Genomic DNA, 19,356 nt, shown 5'->3' on the forward strand with positions numbered 1-19,356 from the left:
ATCATTGCGTCATCAGCACAGCTGAGGTAGCTTGATGAGGCAGTTGGGTGTGCTATCCTAGGCTGGTGTCGCTCATAAGAAAGGTACCAGAGAACAGATGCAATATGGGCACAGCAGCCCACTACCCTGGCACCAACCTTACACTGGCAATACCAACCAGATATAGGAGTCAAACCAGGGGAATACTCAATCCACAGGTTGTACAGTTTCGAAGCAACATGTCTGGAACGAATCTGAACTTTAATTAAGCCAGGCTTTTCCCTGCATGCCATTAATTCATACTGGCCATCTTCAGACAAGTGCTCCATGGTATATGACTTTGCCTGCTTCAACTGATATACTCCCATGGTAAGATCTCTCAACTCCGGTTCTGTCAGCTGAGGAAAGTCAGGCAAACTGGCCTCATCAAGCTTGACCCATATGGCTCTTTTCCTAGCCAAACCTTCTTTTTCAACTTGAATTTGCAATTTATTGGGACATTTTGACAGAGCCAACATTCGCTCAGCAATGATGAGGTCATTGGGAGAATCAGAGGCAAGTGGGGGGCGAAAAGCATTACAAATTGCACACACAATTCTCACAAAATCACCTACAACTGGAATGAGAGTGTTGGGCAAAACATGTCCCAAGGTCTTCCACTGCTTAATCCGCCCATTTGCCGACTCCACAACCCACCTTACCTTTGTTACAAGACGAGATTCGTTTGCCTCAGTATGTGTGTGTTGTTTCTGCCCCTTTGGCAAGAAAAATGGCATTTCTGTTTTGATGCCAGCATCATTCAACAGTTCTGTCACATCTCTGAAGCCTCTGTCAACGACAAGAACATCATCATCTTGAAACCAATCCTTGATGTTCTCAGTGTTAGTTTTCAACATGTGTTTTGTAATGTTGGCGTCATTATTTCGACCGTCTGCTAAATATGGGCCTAGGACAGACAGTATATAGCCATCTGAGGCCACAAGAAGCATTGGTTTCAGGAGAGGGTGTCCTTTGTGCATCGAAAAAGAGCGTCGTTGGAAAGTATAGTTGCTGGACTTTTCAACATAAATATATGTGCCATCAGCAACAGCTATAGCGACATCTTCACCAGAGGCAAACATCTTCCTTGCAAATACCGTTGTATGGTTTTGAATTACTTGTTCTCTAGTGATGTGTTGCAGGCCAAGGTGTGAAGGAACGAAGTGGGTCATCAATGCTTGGCGAGCTGAATGAATACATTTTCCACATATTCTCTTTGTCATGTTGAACAGAGAAGCTAATATTGATAAAGACATGCTAGTCCTCAACTTTACAAGCAGGATGGCTAATGCAGTCCTTGCGCTTCTGTTCAGTGTAGAGTAAAGAGAGGGATTAACTGATCGTAAAAGGTCAGAAAATTGATTTTTATACAGACCTGTGAGACGGTAGTAATCTTGATCAGTTAATCCATCTGAGGAATCAAAGTCTAAACAACTTTTCTTTGAAGCAGCTGCCCTAAGTGTCAAAAGGATCTCTGATATTTCAGAAGAATCCAGTTCAGTGTCTTTGCTGGAATATGCGAGTGAAGATAGACTATCAGATGGGAAATCACCATTCACTATGTGGGAAGAACAACATCTGCAGGTGTTTGGGACAAGGATACCTGTCTTAATAAAAATCTTTACTCTCATTTCTGTTGAGAGCATTACCATTTTACTTTTACATTCCTCTCTTAACATTTTACAAATGAAACATCGAGATTCACCTAATGTAGCCCGTGGAATGTCAAGTTTGATTTTTTTGTTTTCAGGTGACTCAAGCTGGTGCTCTACATCGCTACTAGGATGTTCAGTAGATGAATGGTGATTGTAGTATCTTCCCCTGCATTTTTTACATACGGGGTCACCAAACCTTAAGGCATCATTAATATTTGCTTTCAAGTAAGACAGAATGTCTGTTTTATTCAGACAACAGAGCCTTACTTTATATTGTGCTTTACAACAAGCGCACTGCCTGTGCACTGGCATATTGATAAAAGAAAAGAAAACAGGGCATAAACTTAGAAAACACTCCTTATTAAAACCTTAATTTGGATGAACAAAATTATGAACAACAGTTGAATTACAATTATATGTCTAAATTATATGTACAATATCAGTGACAGTCAAACCAAGAAAGTATACTAAAATCGCTGAGGTTGTGAAGTGTAGTTGCCACGTATTAATTGTATATATAAGGGTATATGAACTGTCTGAGACAAGGTGCACATGTATACTCACCGGTAGACACAAAGATCCTTAACAAGGTATATGTCAGGGGATGGCATTATATCCCGCCATTTTAGCTTAAAGCTCAACCAGTCGTACCAAACTGGTTTAAATATCTCTACATTTATCAAGCAATTTATTTTAAACAGTTCTTAATGCAGTACAATTTAACATTTATTTATTAGATATTTATTATCTAATATAATTACATAAGATAACTCTGATATCAACCAAAAGTTGTCAAAAGTGTGAACCCGCCCCCTCCCATTAATTAATTCTCCATTTTCTATAAAGTATTCAAAAATAAATCTTACTAAAGCATGACACATGATAAAGGTATTGTTTTTATGTGCATTAAGGCAGAAAATTAAGTTCATCTTTAATATAATTAGCAATTAATGAGCTTAATTACCATGACCCACTTTTCAACAATGGAATATTTTTTTCAATCAATTTTACTAATGAATGTTTTGATGTGGATTATTACATGAAAATTAAGAAGAAAAAATCCAAAAATATAATGTAGGTTTGTCATAATGGAGCTGTTTATGAATTTTACCCCCCACTTTACCCCCCCCATAACTAATGAATGGCTCAGATCTGACCTTAATTTTATGTCATATCATGACCGCCTAACCCCAAGGAATTCCTACACAAGAAATAAAAAATATCGGTCATGGCCGCCAGAAGGCCCAAATTGGCACTCCTCCTTTATTATAATACACTTGCTGTCACACTTTTTCAATGTAGAAAATTGCCAATGTGTAATGGAATACTATATGTATCAAATATTCAATTACATATTGAAGTGATTAACATACAATGTGTTCAGTGTTTTTTTCAAAATTTTCAAAACGTTATATATGAAAATTATTGGATTCTGTTCCCATAAACAAGACGGGCAACATTAGAATACTAAAAGTGGCTTCGATATTTGTCTTTCAAGTCTTTCAAAATTATGAAATTTAAAGTTTTAATATTATTTACAGGTAATAGTTTTACTGATAAGGAATGCTTTCAGGCGTCTCGTGTTTGAGGGTAATTGTACCTTCATGTTACAACAATAGAATTCAATAGTAATAGTTTTGTTGTGATTGCCGTTGCCATAGGCAATGTCATCTATCATCGAAGGTCTTACATTAACCTTGTCATCTACAATAATGTCGCGTTGTAAGCAAGGAATTACCTTTGTACAACATCAGTATTTTGGCCAACTTACAACAGTACATAGATTGCCTGGTATTTTTAAAACTAGTTATATGGAACAGCAAAAAGGGAATGATCTTGGATTCATTATCATATACATTATAAACAATTATATTACCAGGTTTCATTATAAAACCTGTATCAAATGATAATTTTAAAACCAAAGCGAACCCGTTCTATCTGATTGTAAATTAATCATGTTGTTATCCATATCCATATTACTTTTTGAAATTAAAAGTGAATAATTATTTCGATCTCTCATGTATAACCAGAATGATTGTAGGCTTTAAACAATATGCGGCGTGAAAACTAGTTTAAAATTTTAATTTTGAATCTAGGAATATCACTTCGATTCTTATTTGAGGACTTGCTATTAGATGTCCCTTTCACAGATATATTTATCAGATATAAGTGTAAACGTGTCCATTACCAATGTTGTAATATCAAGGTGGCCATAATATGACCCCGAGGCTATTTTCCAACAATACACCGGTCGTTTACTTGTTGGATGTATGTCCGCTGCTTCACGTAAGTAGAGTAAATTGGTCCCATTTATAGGAAACAAAAAATTGCCAAGAAAATTCCAAACCTGGATTTCTGATAAACAAGTGCGATATTGCTTTTCTTTCTGGATATTGCCTTTCTTTGTGGTAAGTGTTTTAGTTTTCGTACGGTAACATAGGATATAATATACTGGCTTGTTGTCGTGGCATCAGAGTTGTCCATCTTGTCATTTTCTTGTGTTAACTGGTTCGGCAGTAGCACTTGATCGACAACTCGTTGATAAGTTGGTATTTAATTGATTTTCATTATGAATTAATATAATACCGTTTTTTTTTCTTTTGGATCTTTGGTTCGGAAATTACACATGCGCCTTATATTGGATTCAATAACTCACAGAAAAAAGGAATTTTGTTTTATTTAAGATTAAGTGTACCTACCAATTTGACGTTTGGCATTTATTTTGAATAATGTTGATTTTCTTCTGTACCCTCCTGAACATCACCTATCTAAGCCCAACATTTACTAAACCGAATGACGGATCAGTTGTGTGGCTTTTATCCATTCTCTGGCGCTGCTGTGTCTAATTATATTTTAGCAAACGTTTTATTGAGAAAGACATTATATAAAAATACAAATTTGTCCTCAAGTAGGTGGACTCTCACCCTCCACACTCAGCATTTACACCGCTGCTTCCACGGCACATACAAATATGCTAACATACAAGTACCTTCATGTATACATCCATTATAATCTGTTGTATAGCATTTATCTTAGATTAAGTACAAGCCTGTTACCGACGATATACAATGATATTACATATACCCTCCACGCAAGGTCGTGTACCATTAATTATTCTGTTGAAGTCTTCCCTTAAGGAAGAAGTTAGTATTGAATTGTATTGCTCCTGCGTTTTTGTATAATCATCTTATAACCTGCTACACTCTATTGGGTGATTTTATTATAAATGACACATGTAAAATTTACGTGCAGCTTGAATAGTGGACGTGATTAAAATGACATATAAGACATACATAAGAAGTTCAATACACGAAAGAAGTTATCCAATACGTGTTCTTTTTTTATAGCATCACATTGAGCTATGAAAATACTTCACTTCAAGATTCTGGCTCTGTTCGTCTCTATTGCTATGTAAGTATTTTAGTTGAAACTCAATTTTGAATATGAAAAAGCACAACGACATGTTTTACAACGTTAAAATATTAAAACCTATACAACAAATACTATTCTTACATTTCTTTTATTCAATTGATAAAAACTATAAAGATTATACACTGCCAGCGCCCCTTAAGATCATATATACACTCTCAATAATTGGAATTAAATACTTTAGTATTGTTTTAAACTAGAAATGTTTTTTTCTCCATCTAGATTTTAACTTTTCATTCATTTTCGATTTTCTTCAGTCGCCTCCTAGTCTTCAAAATTTAGGGCAAAATCATCACTAACGAGTCCCAGAAGGACAGAATAGCTGTGTGATGCAGTTCAATTCATTGTTTGCCTCTACTGTATGTAACTCTAAATATAAGTATTAATAGGTGATATTTATCTGTGTCCTTTTCACAATCTTTTATGAGTTTTATGTTTGAAAATAAGATTCACAAAGAAATGTCAGTTTCCATCCTTTTAGGTGGTTTTACACTTAGGATTTCTGTAAAACCTTTAAATCGTTGAAAAAACACTTTCACAGTAGTATAGATATTAAGACATTGTTAAATCTGGTTGAGAGGAATAACTTAATCTTGAGATTCCAATAAAACCAAAGAGTACTGACACATAACCAGAATTTTGATTTAAACACAAAGTGGACAAAGCTAAGGCAAAATATGGAAAAAGATCGAATTATATATAAACCAATGAAAAAGTAAAATGATAAGACCAGGTTTTACTGAAAAACTAAACGTCTTTTGTTTCATCGACGACACCCACCAAATGAAGTTAGCTGAATCCAAGTAATATCAAGTTCTTTTACGTAACGCTTTGCCTTGTTATTTTGAAAAAATCTCATCCGAAACCTTTCTTTTGTTCACAATTATGACCTCATGGTATTGATTATCGATGGTGTGGACATATCGGTATTTTCTCGTTGAATATGTGTGTTTTAGTACCAATCGTTGAACATTTGTAAAATTTAATAGATTCTTATTAATTTTGATGTCTCTAAATACAAAATTGTCTTTTTTGCTTCAGCGTAACGGTTCTGATTTGGTCATGGGTTATTCCATCATTGAAAACGAATAGTCTGTCTGATGATTATAGTCTTCATGGAAACATTTTAGATTTAGACAAACCGCACACCCTTAAAGAGGGTCAACAAATGACGACACAGTCTCATACGGAACGATTGGATAGTTATCTAGACATGAACGTGACAACCGCCAGCCATTTCATATCACCAGAGCTCACAACGGTTACAGTTTTGCCACTTGTGATTCCTCTAAGAGTTGGTGATACTTTTAGGGTGAGAATTCGTCTTTTTTATACGGATGGTAAACCAGTGAATACAGGCGGTGACTACCTCAGAATATGGTTAAAAGATCCATCGATTAAAAATACAAATGTAAATGGTCACGTGGTAGACCATGGGAACGGGACTTATACTGGAGAGGTTTTGTTACCTTGGAAAGGTTATCCAGAGGTCTATATATCTATTGCGAACTCGAGGCATCACATATCGCTCTTCCTGAGTTACTTGGAGAAACATGGAACGTTGAATCCGATGGCGTCCAAATTTATAGACTCTACTGGTAAACATGAGGAAGAATCTATGTGCAGTCCAAAACCCGATGTCGTTCTTCAAGGATGTGATTTTGTCAACAGATGTAACTCAACCTCATATAATTATGGGTTGCCATGGTTTTGCTGTAAACCGGAATCTGAATTTCTAACATGTGATGACATTAAAACACAAGACAGTTCTAGAAACAGCAAAATTGGTGAATTTGCGATAAACGTGTTTAAGTAAGTTAATATTTAATTTTCTTTGCAGCTACTTTACTTTTCTTGATTATATTTTTAGGACATCTGAAGGGTCAAGATGACCAATTGCTAATATGCTTCGTCCGTCGTCGTGCGCCGTCGCCGACCGTAAACATTTCCTCTAAGACACTACTTGTGCGTCACGCCCTGTCGGTCCTCTACCAAAGTTGGCTTGAAACCTCATTTAAGTGAAGAATTATTTCTTCAATTAAGAAAGTTGATTCAGCCCCAAGGGACCTTGATTCCCTAATGCTTCAATGGAATTCATTAAAAAATCATTATTAGGGTTGTGCAATTAATTCTTAAATTCAAGAAGTTGATTCTACCCAGTTGAAAAAGGGAAATTTGGAAATATTTTTTCTTAAAAGACCCTGCAAAGTCGTTTAACATTCATATATATTATAACATCTTGTCTTTAAATAACAATAAGTTCATCTTAGAACCTGCCATTTTTAATTGAACTGACCAATATTTACGTGGCAGGTGTCTTTACTATTCTTATTCTCCCTATACTTCATGTAAGTCTTTCTTTTTGCGCTAGTTTTGCTGAATTTGGATTTGGATATAGAGTTTATATAAAAATTACATAAAGACATAACTCAATCAGGATAATGATATTGTAATTACATAGTCTACCAAGAAAAATAAATACGTTGTAATAACATCAATTATGAAGAAGTAAACCTAGTACAGGTAAGTATATTGCACGTGTATAAGGATTGGTGGGTAAGCGTTATAAAGTTCAGTACAGTGTAACTACATAGGTATACAAGAACAAGTAAAAACCTAGTACAGGTATCTACATTGTATTTATATTGGTAGGTAAGTGTAATAAAGGTTAATACAGTGTTACTACATAGGTGTACAAGAACAAGTAAAAACCTAGTACAGGTAACTAAATTGTGTTTATATTGGTAGGTAAGTGTAATAAAGGTCAATACAGTGTTACTACATAGGTATACAAGAACAAGTAAACCTAGTATAGGTAACTACATTGTATGTGTATTGGTGGAAAAGCTAAATAAAGATCAGTACAGTGTAACTACATAGGTATACAAGAACAAGTAAAGATAGCACAGGTATCTTCATAAATATACACGGGTAAACCTAGTACAGGTTAGTTCATTGTAAACAAGGTATGAACAAGTAAACCTACTAGTGTAAGTACTTTGTAGTATATGAATATACACTGATATATCTAAATAAAGATTCCAGATTTGAATTACCTGTCGTAAGTGTACCCGAGTGTATCCGAGTGTGATAAGTGTTCCTTGTACTATTCGTATCCATTTTATGTGCATTGCGATCCAGGTGTTTATATCGAGTATTAGACAATATGACACTATGGCCACGTCGAGAATTTTCTGCTGTCTAACAGTACAACTTCCAAACATCCTTTTTGAGGATGTTGTGGTTGTGTAATGATAAGGCAGTTGTAGAATTTCTTGGCTTGGCGATTTGGTGCCACAGATCGAGTTCGAGGCCAAGATAAAGACCAAGTCAAAATTGTCTTCCTTCGGTTACAATGTTTAAATATTTACAGATATATCAACTGGGGTAGGGGAGAAGATACTGTACTCGATAGCCAAAGTATTCTTAAGATATTAAATTATGAATTAATTTATACATGATATTGGTATTATTTTAAATATTTACCGATTACGTTAAATATTTTGACTTATTTACTTTTTTGTTATTTCTGCTGAGCTTAACAATATTCCAATAGATAATTTACTTTTCATTGTGTTCCAGAAACCAAAAACATATGAAAATTGGTTCCACGAAATTAGAAGTCTTGGAAGGTAGGTAACAATAACGCTGGAGTTTGGCTTCCACAAGTATTGAAATTATGCATGTTAATTTGAGATTTGTTTAGAATTTTGAAATGACGAGATATTGTTAAGAAACAATATTTGTTCTTTTGTAGGTGAGGATGGTCGTGAGCTTATGTTCTCCCCTCAATTAGAATGCAAGGTTCGTGCCCCGGGTGCCACTTGGCATGATAGCGTTCCTACAGGATATTATTATAATAAAATATGGATAAATTTAAAATGTTTACATGAGAAAATGAACTTTGATATTTGCTTGAAAGACAAACGAGTTGTAATATTGGGAGATTCTAATAGTCGAGGAATTTATCAGGTGATGTGTGAACGAACAAATGCCGTAGATCTTACAAACCACTACACCAAAGACAAGCCATGGCATAAATTGTTGATGGCGAAAAACTCTAAGCTGAATCTAGACTTAATGTGGGCTCCTCATAACCCGCCATTTTATGTAGGTAGACACCAGAGTTTGGACACAATGCGGTCAGTTGGAAACTGGCTGGACAGGACACCTCATGATAAACCAATAATAGTCATCATACATCTGTACTATCATCTCACCAGGACGACATTGTCTGTGTTTCGCGCCCTGGTCAAGGACGCACGTGCTGGTGTTGATCGTCTGCTCGCAAGAGCTCCAGACTCACAAATTATCATTCAGGGCCCTCATTCATTTACATATAAAGATGTTCTGGAACCGATAGACTACCTCCGGCGATGCCATGAAGAAATTTGGTTCCAAGAATTCAATGGAATTCATGATAAAGTCTTTTACGTCGGTCATTGGGATCGAACAGCCGGAATGGCAAACGTTAATGTGCATCCCATTGGTTATGCTACCAAAGATTTAGCCAATGAAATGCTTTCTTATATTTGCGATTCATACCTGTCTAAATGATTTTAACATTTATGCTAACTAACCTTTGTTTTAAAGACAAATTTGTCTCGAATTTTTGTTTCTCTTTTATTTATCGTACACTTAATACTTCTTATATCACATACAAAACTTGTTTGGATGTGTTTCCGTAATCTGTACTCATATAGTTTTCGTTGCAAGTGGCGTGACCTTTTCAAAGGTTTTCGATGTAGATTTGACGAGTGATACAGTACCTCAAATAAAAAAAAACCCAGAGAATTTTGAGACAATCTCCATCCGATAGAATTTCTAAAAAGAAAGTGAGTTTTAACGATCGATGTCAGTTATGATGGAAACACTTATTTTATTACAGACACAGATGTATCGAAATGAACTGCATCACGCGGTTGTGAGATAAAGAGGATATTTCACTTGTAATAAGTTACACTTATCACCTGTTTCGCTTGCATGGAGAAAAAAGCAGATGCACGATCTACATATATACAAAGTATTCTCAACAAACAAAGCACGTGTTTCAATTGATGTCATTCCTAATAATTTACATCTCTTCAATCTTAAAGTTATGAATAAAGAAATTTTCATTTGAAAAGACCTGAAGATTTATTTCTGGCATCATTTTGTCTGGCTTGTTAAATGTTGCCTTATTTAATATTTTCATATCTATATTCAATCTTTATTTTGTAATTTAGTATGGAACAGACTATCAATTTTATCAGCAGAAAAGAGCAGTCTGTTTGTCCATTGACATTTCGGAATTGTGACGGTATTTTATTCAATCTTAACATTCTTACCCTACTGGTTTCTCACATTTAAAGGACCCAAGATATTGTAGCCGTGAAATTACAAATATTTCCTGATACTAAATATGAATGAAGCATTGAAGAACAGTGTTCGGTAGCAGTTTCCTTCTTTATCAAATATTTCAACAAAGTGAAACGTTACATATACCATTTTTTAAAATGAGATATATCCCTATATGTTCTATAGTAATGTCGATTGCTATTTTAATCGAAGGGTTGTCAAATGAAGTGGCCAGACGGTTGCTAGGAACAATTCATTGTCATAGTAGATAGTCCATCTTTATCAACATCATTCCTCCATCATTCAGATTAGTAGAATGTATCCAAATTTTTGTGATAATCTTACTGTATGAATCACGAAACTGACCAAAAAACATGAAAAAAGAAACAGTGCCATCAGTTATACAGATAATAAAAGCCAATAATGCAGCTATCCCAAGGTTAAGTCTAGCTGTACGTAAGGATGAAGACGGACACGGACACTTAATGTCCATACATACACAATTCTTTGCCTGGTAAACAAGGATACACAGTGGATTCAAACCTTGGACAAGGTTGATGATAAGATAAAATAAGACACCAGATGACCCAATCACCTTATCCATTATAAGTTAAATAATGAGCAAAGGAAATGGGGCTATATGATCCAAGTAGAGCCATGTGTGACACTAGAGAAGGATAGACAGCGAGTAATTAAATGTGTATCAGCGAAAGATATGTAAATCTGTTTATATTCTGAAAACACAGTTGGTGTAATAAAGACAGTAAAAAACAAACAATTATAAAACAGCACGAGGCATTAAACATACCAAGAAAGGTAATCATAATACATCAATGACTTCCTGCGGAAGACATTTGTCGTATGAAAAGAGAGCATAACAGCTATACTTATACACACATGCAGTAAAACGTTTTATGGACTTTGGAAATTGACCGGAAGTAAAGCAATTTTACCATTAGTTTGCAAAAAGCAATTCAAACAGTTCGGAAACATACTAAAACAATTGTTACAATATCTCTCCACCTAATTAACGAATTAAGTCTTGGATAAATGCGTCATTGTTGCACATATTTAGTATCATCTACTGTCCCGGTATAGGAGTAGTATTAGGGAAAAACAAGAATTCCATGGAATTGAATGTTTCGCCTGCCTAGCAAGGTTCCTTGAGATGAGTTTTATGGAAAAATAGCCTTAGATATTCATTGTATTTATTCCATTTATATAATTCGTTTTGCTCCAAATACGACAGGAACAGGGACAACACACCTGAAAAGCAATCTCATACAAGCCCGTTTGCTTAAGAATTAAGAAATGAAGTTTGAGTCTAATTGTCCAAACAACCAGTTTTCTTTTGACAGCTACCATGACCGTGACCTTTGACTTTTTGACTTGAAAAACAATCCCTGGTAAAGAAGCACTGTATGAAGATTGATGTTGGTCGGCCAAAAGGGAAGTGAAAACACTAATTTTCTATTCATAGTTACAGTGACCTTAACCTTTGACCTTCAGACCTGAAAAATAATCCCAAACTCAAAGAAATTTTTTCTCACTTCTTTACCTAATCAGTATTACTTTCTACGTAGTAGAATGAATATAAATTATGTTTGAATGCACTATCATATGTATTACCTCTCCCCATATTTGCTAGTTCAAAGGAAGGCAACTCTAACAAACATTGGTAGTCAAAGACAGATGATTTTAACAAAGAGGTACTGCTTCCTACTGCTAGATTCAATATAAATGTGACCATCGGTAAAATGGAAAAAGGAATATTCTATTTTGAAGAGATTTGGAAAGGTAATCTCAGTGAGCCATATCGAAATACCGATTATAAGAAAACATATCTTAGATACTGTGTGTTATTTTGTACAGATAGCTAAAGTTGTTACCTAAAGCAATTGTTATATCTCGTCATATTGAGAAAGCTGTCTAGTTACATAATGCCATAACGTGTTTCATTCTAAAACCTGTATCAAATGACAATTTTAAAACCAAAGTGACCTAGTAAAACAGCTGTATGATGCAACGTAATTCATTATTTGACCCTGTTCTATCTGATTGTAAACTAATCATGTTGTTATCCCACACGCACGTCTTTTGTATAATCCTGATCAATATAGGAAAACAAGTCGATCACGTTTATTTAGTTCTTATACAAACCAAGAACTCCCCAAAATGCCTGGAATAAGTTGTTTATATTACAATACGTAGGATATCCTTCAATATTGCAAACATGGTTTGGCTCTTTTTATGTCTATATCGCAGATGAAGGACATTTAGTCCAATTCATCACATGAAACAACAATTTACAATAGTTACACTTTTTTCAACATGTACTTTTTCATCACATCGCATATTAATTCCTCAATATGCTTCAAAATCATTGTCTTTAAAATCATATTACTTTTTGAAATTAAAAGTGAAAAATTATTTCGATCTCTCATGTATAACCAGAATGATTGTAGGCTTTAAACAATATGCGGCGTGAAAACTAGTTTAAAATTTTAATTTTGAATATAGGAATATCACTTCGATTCTTATTTGAGAACTTGCTATTAAATGTCCCTTTCACAGATATATTTATCAGATATAAGTGTAAACGTGTCCATTACCAATGTTGTAATATCAAGGTGGCCATAATATGACCCCGAGGCTATTTTCCAACAATACACCGGTAGTTTACTTGTTGAATGCATGTTAGCAGCTTCGCGTAAGAAGAGTAAATTGGTCCCATTTATAAATATTTGCCCAGAAAATTCCAGACATGGATTTCTGATAAACAAGTGCGATATTGCTTTTCTTTCTGGATATTGCCTTTCTTTGTGGTACGTGTTTCAGTTTTCGTATGGTAAGTAATATAGGAACGATATGATATACTGGCTTGTTGTCGTGGCATCAGAGTTGTCCATCTTGTCATTTTCTTGTGTTAACTGGTTCGGCAGTAGCACTTGATCGACAACTCGTTGATAAGTTGGTATTTCATTGATTTTCATTATAAATTAATACAATTCCGATTTTTTTTTTCTTTTGGATCTTTGGTTCGGAAGTTACACATGTGCCTTATATTTTATTCAATAACTCACAGAAAAAAGAAATTTTGTTTTATTTAAGATTAAGTGTACCTACCAACCTGACGTTTGGCATTTATTTCGAATAATGTTGATTTTCTTCTGTACCCTCCTGAACATCACCTATCTAAGACCAACATTCTCTGGCGCTGCTGTGTCTAATTATATTTTTAGCAAACGTTTTATTGAGAAAGACATTATATAGAAATACAAATTTGTCCTCATGTAGGTGGACTCTCACTCTCCACACTCAGCATTTACACCGCTGCTTCCACGGTACATACAAATATGCTAACATACAAGTACCTTCATGTATACATCCATTACAATCTATTGTATAGCATTTATCTTAGATTAAGTACAAGCCTGTTACCGCCGATATACAATGATATTACATATACCCTCCACGCAAGGTCGTGTACCATTAATTATTCTGTTAAAGTCTTCCCTTAAGGAAGAAGTTAGTATTGAATTGCATTGCTCCTGTGTTTTTGTATAATCATCTTATAACCTGCTACACTCTATATCATCTATAACTGTATATATATTAAGATTACTGTCATTATCACTAATTCTCCACCGCTGGGTCGCGGTTTCAAGGAGTATGTAGGGTGTCGCCAAGTACTGACCGCAGGTCGGTTGCTTTTCTTCGTGAACTCCGGCTTTCCTCCACCAACCAAACCTGAAACGTCCTTAAATGACTCTGACTCTTAATCTTGAATAGAGAGGGCTATATGACAGGCACGTTTTATTTGAACAAAATGTACTTCAATTGGGTGATTTTGTTATAAATGACACATGTAAAATTTACGTGCAGCTTGAATAGTGGACGTGATTAAAATGACATAAAAGACATATATGAGAAGTTCAATACACGAAAGAAGTTATCCAATACGTGTTTTTTTTTTATTTTATAGCATTACATTGAGCTATGAAAAAACTTTACTTCAAGATTCGGGCTCTGTTCGTCTCTACTGCTATGTAAGTATTTTAGTTGAAACTCAATTTTCAATATGAAAAAGCACAACGACATGTTTTACAACGTTAAAATATTAAAACCTATGCAACAATTGCTATTCTTACATTTATTCAATTGATAATAACTATAATGATTATACACTGCCAGCGCCCCTAAGGAACATATCTACACTCTCAATAATTGGAATTAAATACTTTAGTATCTTTTAATTTCCTAGAATTATTTTCTTCTCAGTCAAGATTTCAACTTTTCATTCAATCATTTTCGATTTTCTTCAGTCGCCTCCTAGGCTTCAAATTCTAGGGCAAAATCATCACTAACGAGTCCCAGAAGGACAGAATAGCTGTGTGATGCAGTTTAATTCATTGTTTGCCTCTACTGTATGTAACTCTAAATATAAGTATTAATAGGTGATATTTATCTTTGTGTCCTTTTCACAATCTTTTATGGGTTTTATGTTTGAAAATAAGATTCACAAAGAAATGCCAGTTTCCATCCTTTTAGGTGGTTTTACACTTAGGATTTCTGTAAAACCTTTATATCGTTGAAAAAACACTTTCACAGTAGTATAGATATTAAGACATTGTTAAATCTGGTTGAGAGGAACAACTTAATCTTGAGATTCCAATAACACCAAAGAGTACTGACACATAACCAGAATTTTGATTTAAACACATAGTGGACAAAGCTAAGGCAAAATATGGACAAAAGATCGAATTATATATAAACCAATGAAAAAGTAAAATAATAAGACCAGGTTTTACTGAAAAACTAAACGTCTTTTGTTTCATCGACGACACCCACCAAATGAAGTTAGCTGAATCCAAGTAATATCAAGTTCTTTTACGTAACGCTTTGTCCTTCGAAACTTTTCTTTTGTTCACAATTATGATCTCATGCTATTGATTATCGATGGTGTTGACATATCGATATTTTCTGGTTGAATATGTGTTTTATTACCAATCGTTGAACATTTGTAAATTTAATAGATTCTTATTAATTTTGATGTCTCTAAATACAATATTGTCTTCTTTGCTTCAGCGTAACGATTCTGATTTGGCCATGGGTTATTCCATCATTGAAAACGAATAGTCTGCCTGATGAGGGTCAACAAATGACGACACAGTCTCATACGGAACGATTGGATAGTTATCTAGACATGAACGTGACAACCGCCAGCCATTTCATATCACCAGAGCTCACAACGGTTACAGTTTTGCCACTTGTGATTCCTCTAAGAGTTGGTGATACTTTTAGGGTGAGAATTCGTCTTTTTTATACGGATGGTAAACCAGTGAATACAGGCGGTGACTACCTCAGAATATGGTTAAAAGATCCATCGATTAAAAATACAAATGTAAATGGTCACGTGGTAGACCATGGGAACGGGACTTATACTGGAGAGGTTTTGTTACCTTGGAAAGGTTATCCAGAGGTCTATATATCTATTGCGAACTCGAGGCATCACATATCGCTCTTCCTGAGTTACTTGGAGAAACATGGAATGTTGAATCCGATGGCGTCCAAATTTATAGACTCTACTGGTAAACATGAGGAAGAATCGATGTGCAGTCCAAAACCCGATGTCGCTCTTCAAGGATGTGATTTTGTCAACAGATGTAACTCAACCTCATATAATTATGGATTGCCATGGTTTTGCTGTAAACCGGAATCTGAATTTCTAACATGTGACGACATTAAAACACAAGACAGTACTAGAAGCAGCAATATTGGTGAATTTGCGATAAACGTGTTTAAGTAAGTTAATATTTAATTTTCTTTGCAGCTACTTTACTTTTCTTGATTATATTTTTAGGACATCTGAAGGGTCAAGATGACCAATTGCTAATATGCTTCGTCCGTCATCGTGCGCCGTCGCCGACCGTAAATATTTCCTCTAAGACACTACTTGTGCTTCACGCCCTGTCGGTCTTCTACCAAAGTTGGCTTGAAACATCATTGAAGTGAAGAATTATTTCTTCAATTTAGAAAGTTGATTCAGCCCCTAGGGACCTTGATTCTCTAATGCTTAAATGGATTTCATCCAATTTTGTCTGAAGCATTATTAGGGTTGGGCAATTAATTCTTATATTCATGAAGTTGATTCTACGAAGACTTTGGGGCGGGGCTCCAAAAGTCGAATTTAGGAAATATTTTATTTGAAAGACCTTGCAAAATCGTTTCACTTTCATATATTATAACATCTTCTATGTAAATAACTATAAGTTCATTTGATAACCTGCTATTATTTAATTGAACTGACCAAGATTTACGTGGCAGGTGTCATTGATGAAGCAGAAGACGCTTACTCTTCCGGAAAACTAAATGTTCATGTCATTTTTTTTTCATATTTTGCGCTAGTTTCAATGAATTTGGGTTTGGATATAGAGTGAAAATTGCATAAAGACATAACTCAATAAGGATAACATTATTGTAATTACATCATAAACTAGTCGACCAAGATAAATGAATACAAGTAATAGATGCATAAATAAAAGTACATTGTATGATATTGGTATTGGTGGGTGTAACTACATATGTATACAAGAACAGGTAAACCTAGTATAGGTAAGTACATTGTATTTCTATTGGTGGAAAAGCTAAATAAAGATCAGTACAGTGTAACTACATAGGTATACAAGAACAAGTAAAGCTAGCACATGTATTTACATACGTATATACGGGTAAACCTAGTAAAGGTTAGTTCATTGTAAACAAGGAGTGAACAAGTAAACCTACTAGGGTAAGTACTTTGTAGTATATGAATATACACTGATATATCTAAATAAAGATTCCAGATTTGAATTACCTGTCGTAAGTGTACCCGAGTGTATCCGGGTGTGATAAGTGTTCCTTGTACTATTCGTATCCATTTTATGTGCATTGCGATCCAGGTGTTTATATCGAGTATTAGACAATATGACACTATGGCCACGTCGAGAATTTTCTGCTGTCTAACAGTACAACTTCCAAACATCCTTTTGGAGGATGTGGTGGTTGTGTAATGATAAGACAGTTGTATAATTTCTTGGCTTGGCGATTTGGTGCCACATATCGAGAGTTCTATACCCAGATAAGGAACAAGTCAAAATTGTCTTCTTTCGCAAGTTATGTTACAATGTCTATATATATATATTAATAACTTATCATGGAGATTCAGGGATGAAATCGCTTATGCTTAATTCGACATATTGACAATATATTTCACCGGACACTGAGAATTCAATTTTTATATTTAGATATATATATATGCGTGTGTGTATATATATATATATATATACCTACTGGGGTTGGGGAGAAGATACTGTACATGATAGCCAAAGTATTCTTAAGATATTAAATCATGAATGAATTTAGTTATACATGATATTGATATTATTTAGAAATATATACCGATTACGTTAAGTTTTTTGTTTTATTTACTTTTTGGTTATTTCTGCTGAGCTGAACAACGTTTCAAAAGCCGATTTACTTTTCATTGTGTTACAGGAACCAAAAACATATGAAAATTGGGTCCATGAAATTGGACGTCTTGGAAGGTAGGTAACAATAACGCTGGAGTTTGGTTTCCACAAATAAAAATGAAATTATGCATGTTAATTTGAGATTTGTTTAGAATTTTGAAATGACGAGATATTGTTAAGAAACAATATTTGTTCTTTTGTAGGTGAGGATGGTCGTGAGCTTATGTTCTCCCCTCAATTAGAATGCAAGGTTCGTGCCCCGGGTGCCACTTGGCATGATAGCGTTCCTACAGGATATTATTATAATAAAGTATGGATCAATTTTAAATGTTTACATGAAGAAATGAACTTTGATATTTGCTTGAAAGACAAACGAGTTGTAATATTGGGAGATTCTAATAGTCGAGGAATTTATCAGGTGATGTGTGAACGAACAAATGCTGTAGAGCTTACAAACGACTACACCAAAGACAAGCCATGGCATAAATTGTTGATGGCGAAAAACTCTAAGCTGAATCTAGACTTAATGTGGGCTCCTCATAACCCGCCATTTTATGTAGGTAGACACCAGAGTTTGGACACAATGCGGTCAGTTGGAAACTGGCTGGACAGGACACCTCATGATAAACCAATAATAGTCATCATACATCTGTACTATCATCTCACCAGGACAACTTTGTCTGTGTTTCGCGCCCTGGTCAAGGACGCACGTGCTGGTGTTGATCGTCTGCTCGCAAGAGCTCCAGACTCACAAATTATCATTCAGGGCCCTCACTCATTTACATATAAAGATGTTCTGGAACCGATAGACTACCTCCGGCGATGCCATGAAGAAATTTGGTTCCAAGAATTCAATGGAATTCATGATAAAGTCTTTTACGTCGGTCATTGGGATCGAACAGCCGGAATGGCAAACGTTAATGTGCATCCCGATGACTATGTTACCAAAGATTTAGTCAATGAAATGCTTTCTTATATTTGCGATTCATACCAGTCTAAATGATTTTAACATTTATGCTAACTAACCTTTGTTTTAAAGACAAATTTGTCTCGAATTTTTGTTTCTCTTTTATTTATCGTACACTTAATACTTCTTATATCACATACAAAACTTGTTTGGATGTGTTTCCGTAATCTGTACTCATATAGTTTTCGTTGCAAGTGGCGTGACCTTTTCAAAGGTTTTCGATGTAGATTTGACGAGTGATACAGTACCTCAAATAAAAAAAAACCCAGAGAATTTTGAGATAATCTCCATCCGATAGAATTTCTAAAAAGAAAGTACATGTGTGTTTTAGCGAGCGATGTCAGTTATGATGGAAACACTAATTTTGTAATAGACACAGATGTATTGAAACTAGCTGCATCATGCGGCTGTGAGATAAATACGAGTCTTCACTTGTTAT

At 34.8% G+C, this 19,356-nt stretch overlaps 2 protein-coding genes across 2 annotated transcripts; both read left to right on the forward strand.

Annotated features, from left to right (window-relative positions):
- Window positions 1-6,143: 6,143 nt before the first annotated feature.
- LOC132548268 (NXPE family member 3-like) lies at window positions 6,144-9,659 on the forward strand (the record flags this gene model as incomplete). The annotated part of the gene is made up of 3 exons (XM_060212119.1): window positions 6,144-6,914; window positions 8,685-8,734; window positions 8,860-9,659. Coding segments are annotated over 3 exons (1,621 nt in total), but the record flags the coding sequence as incomplete, so codon positions are not given.
- Window positions 9,660-14,438: 4,779 nt separating this feature from the next.
- LOC132548136 (NXPE family member 3-like) lies at window positions 14,439-18,953 on the forward strand. The gene is made up of 4 exons (XM_060211959.1): window positions 14,439-14,488; window positions 15,528-16,244; window positions 17,976-18,025; window positions 18,154-18,953. The coding sequence occupies exons 1-4, from the start codon at window positions 14,439-14,441 to the stop codon at window positions 18,951-18,953; spliced, it is 1,617 nt and encodes a 538-aa protein (XP_060067942.1).
- The last annotated feature ends 403 nt before the right edge of the window (window positions 18,954-19,356 follow it).

The sequence above is a fragment of the Ylistrum balloti genome, unplaced genomic scaffold (genome assembly GCF_031769215.1).
Source record: "Ylistrum balloti isolate Yb309-2 unplaced genomic scaffold, AGI_CSIRO_Ybal_v1 Utg370006, whole genome shotgun sequence".
In the NCBI taxonomy this organism is placed as follows: Eukaryota; Metazoa; Mollusca; class Bivalvia; order Pectinida; family Pectinidae; genus Ylistrum; species Ylistrum balloti.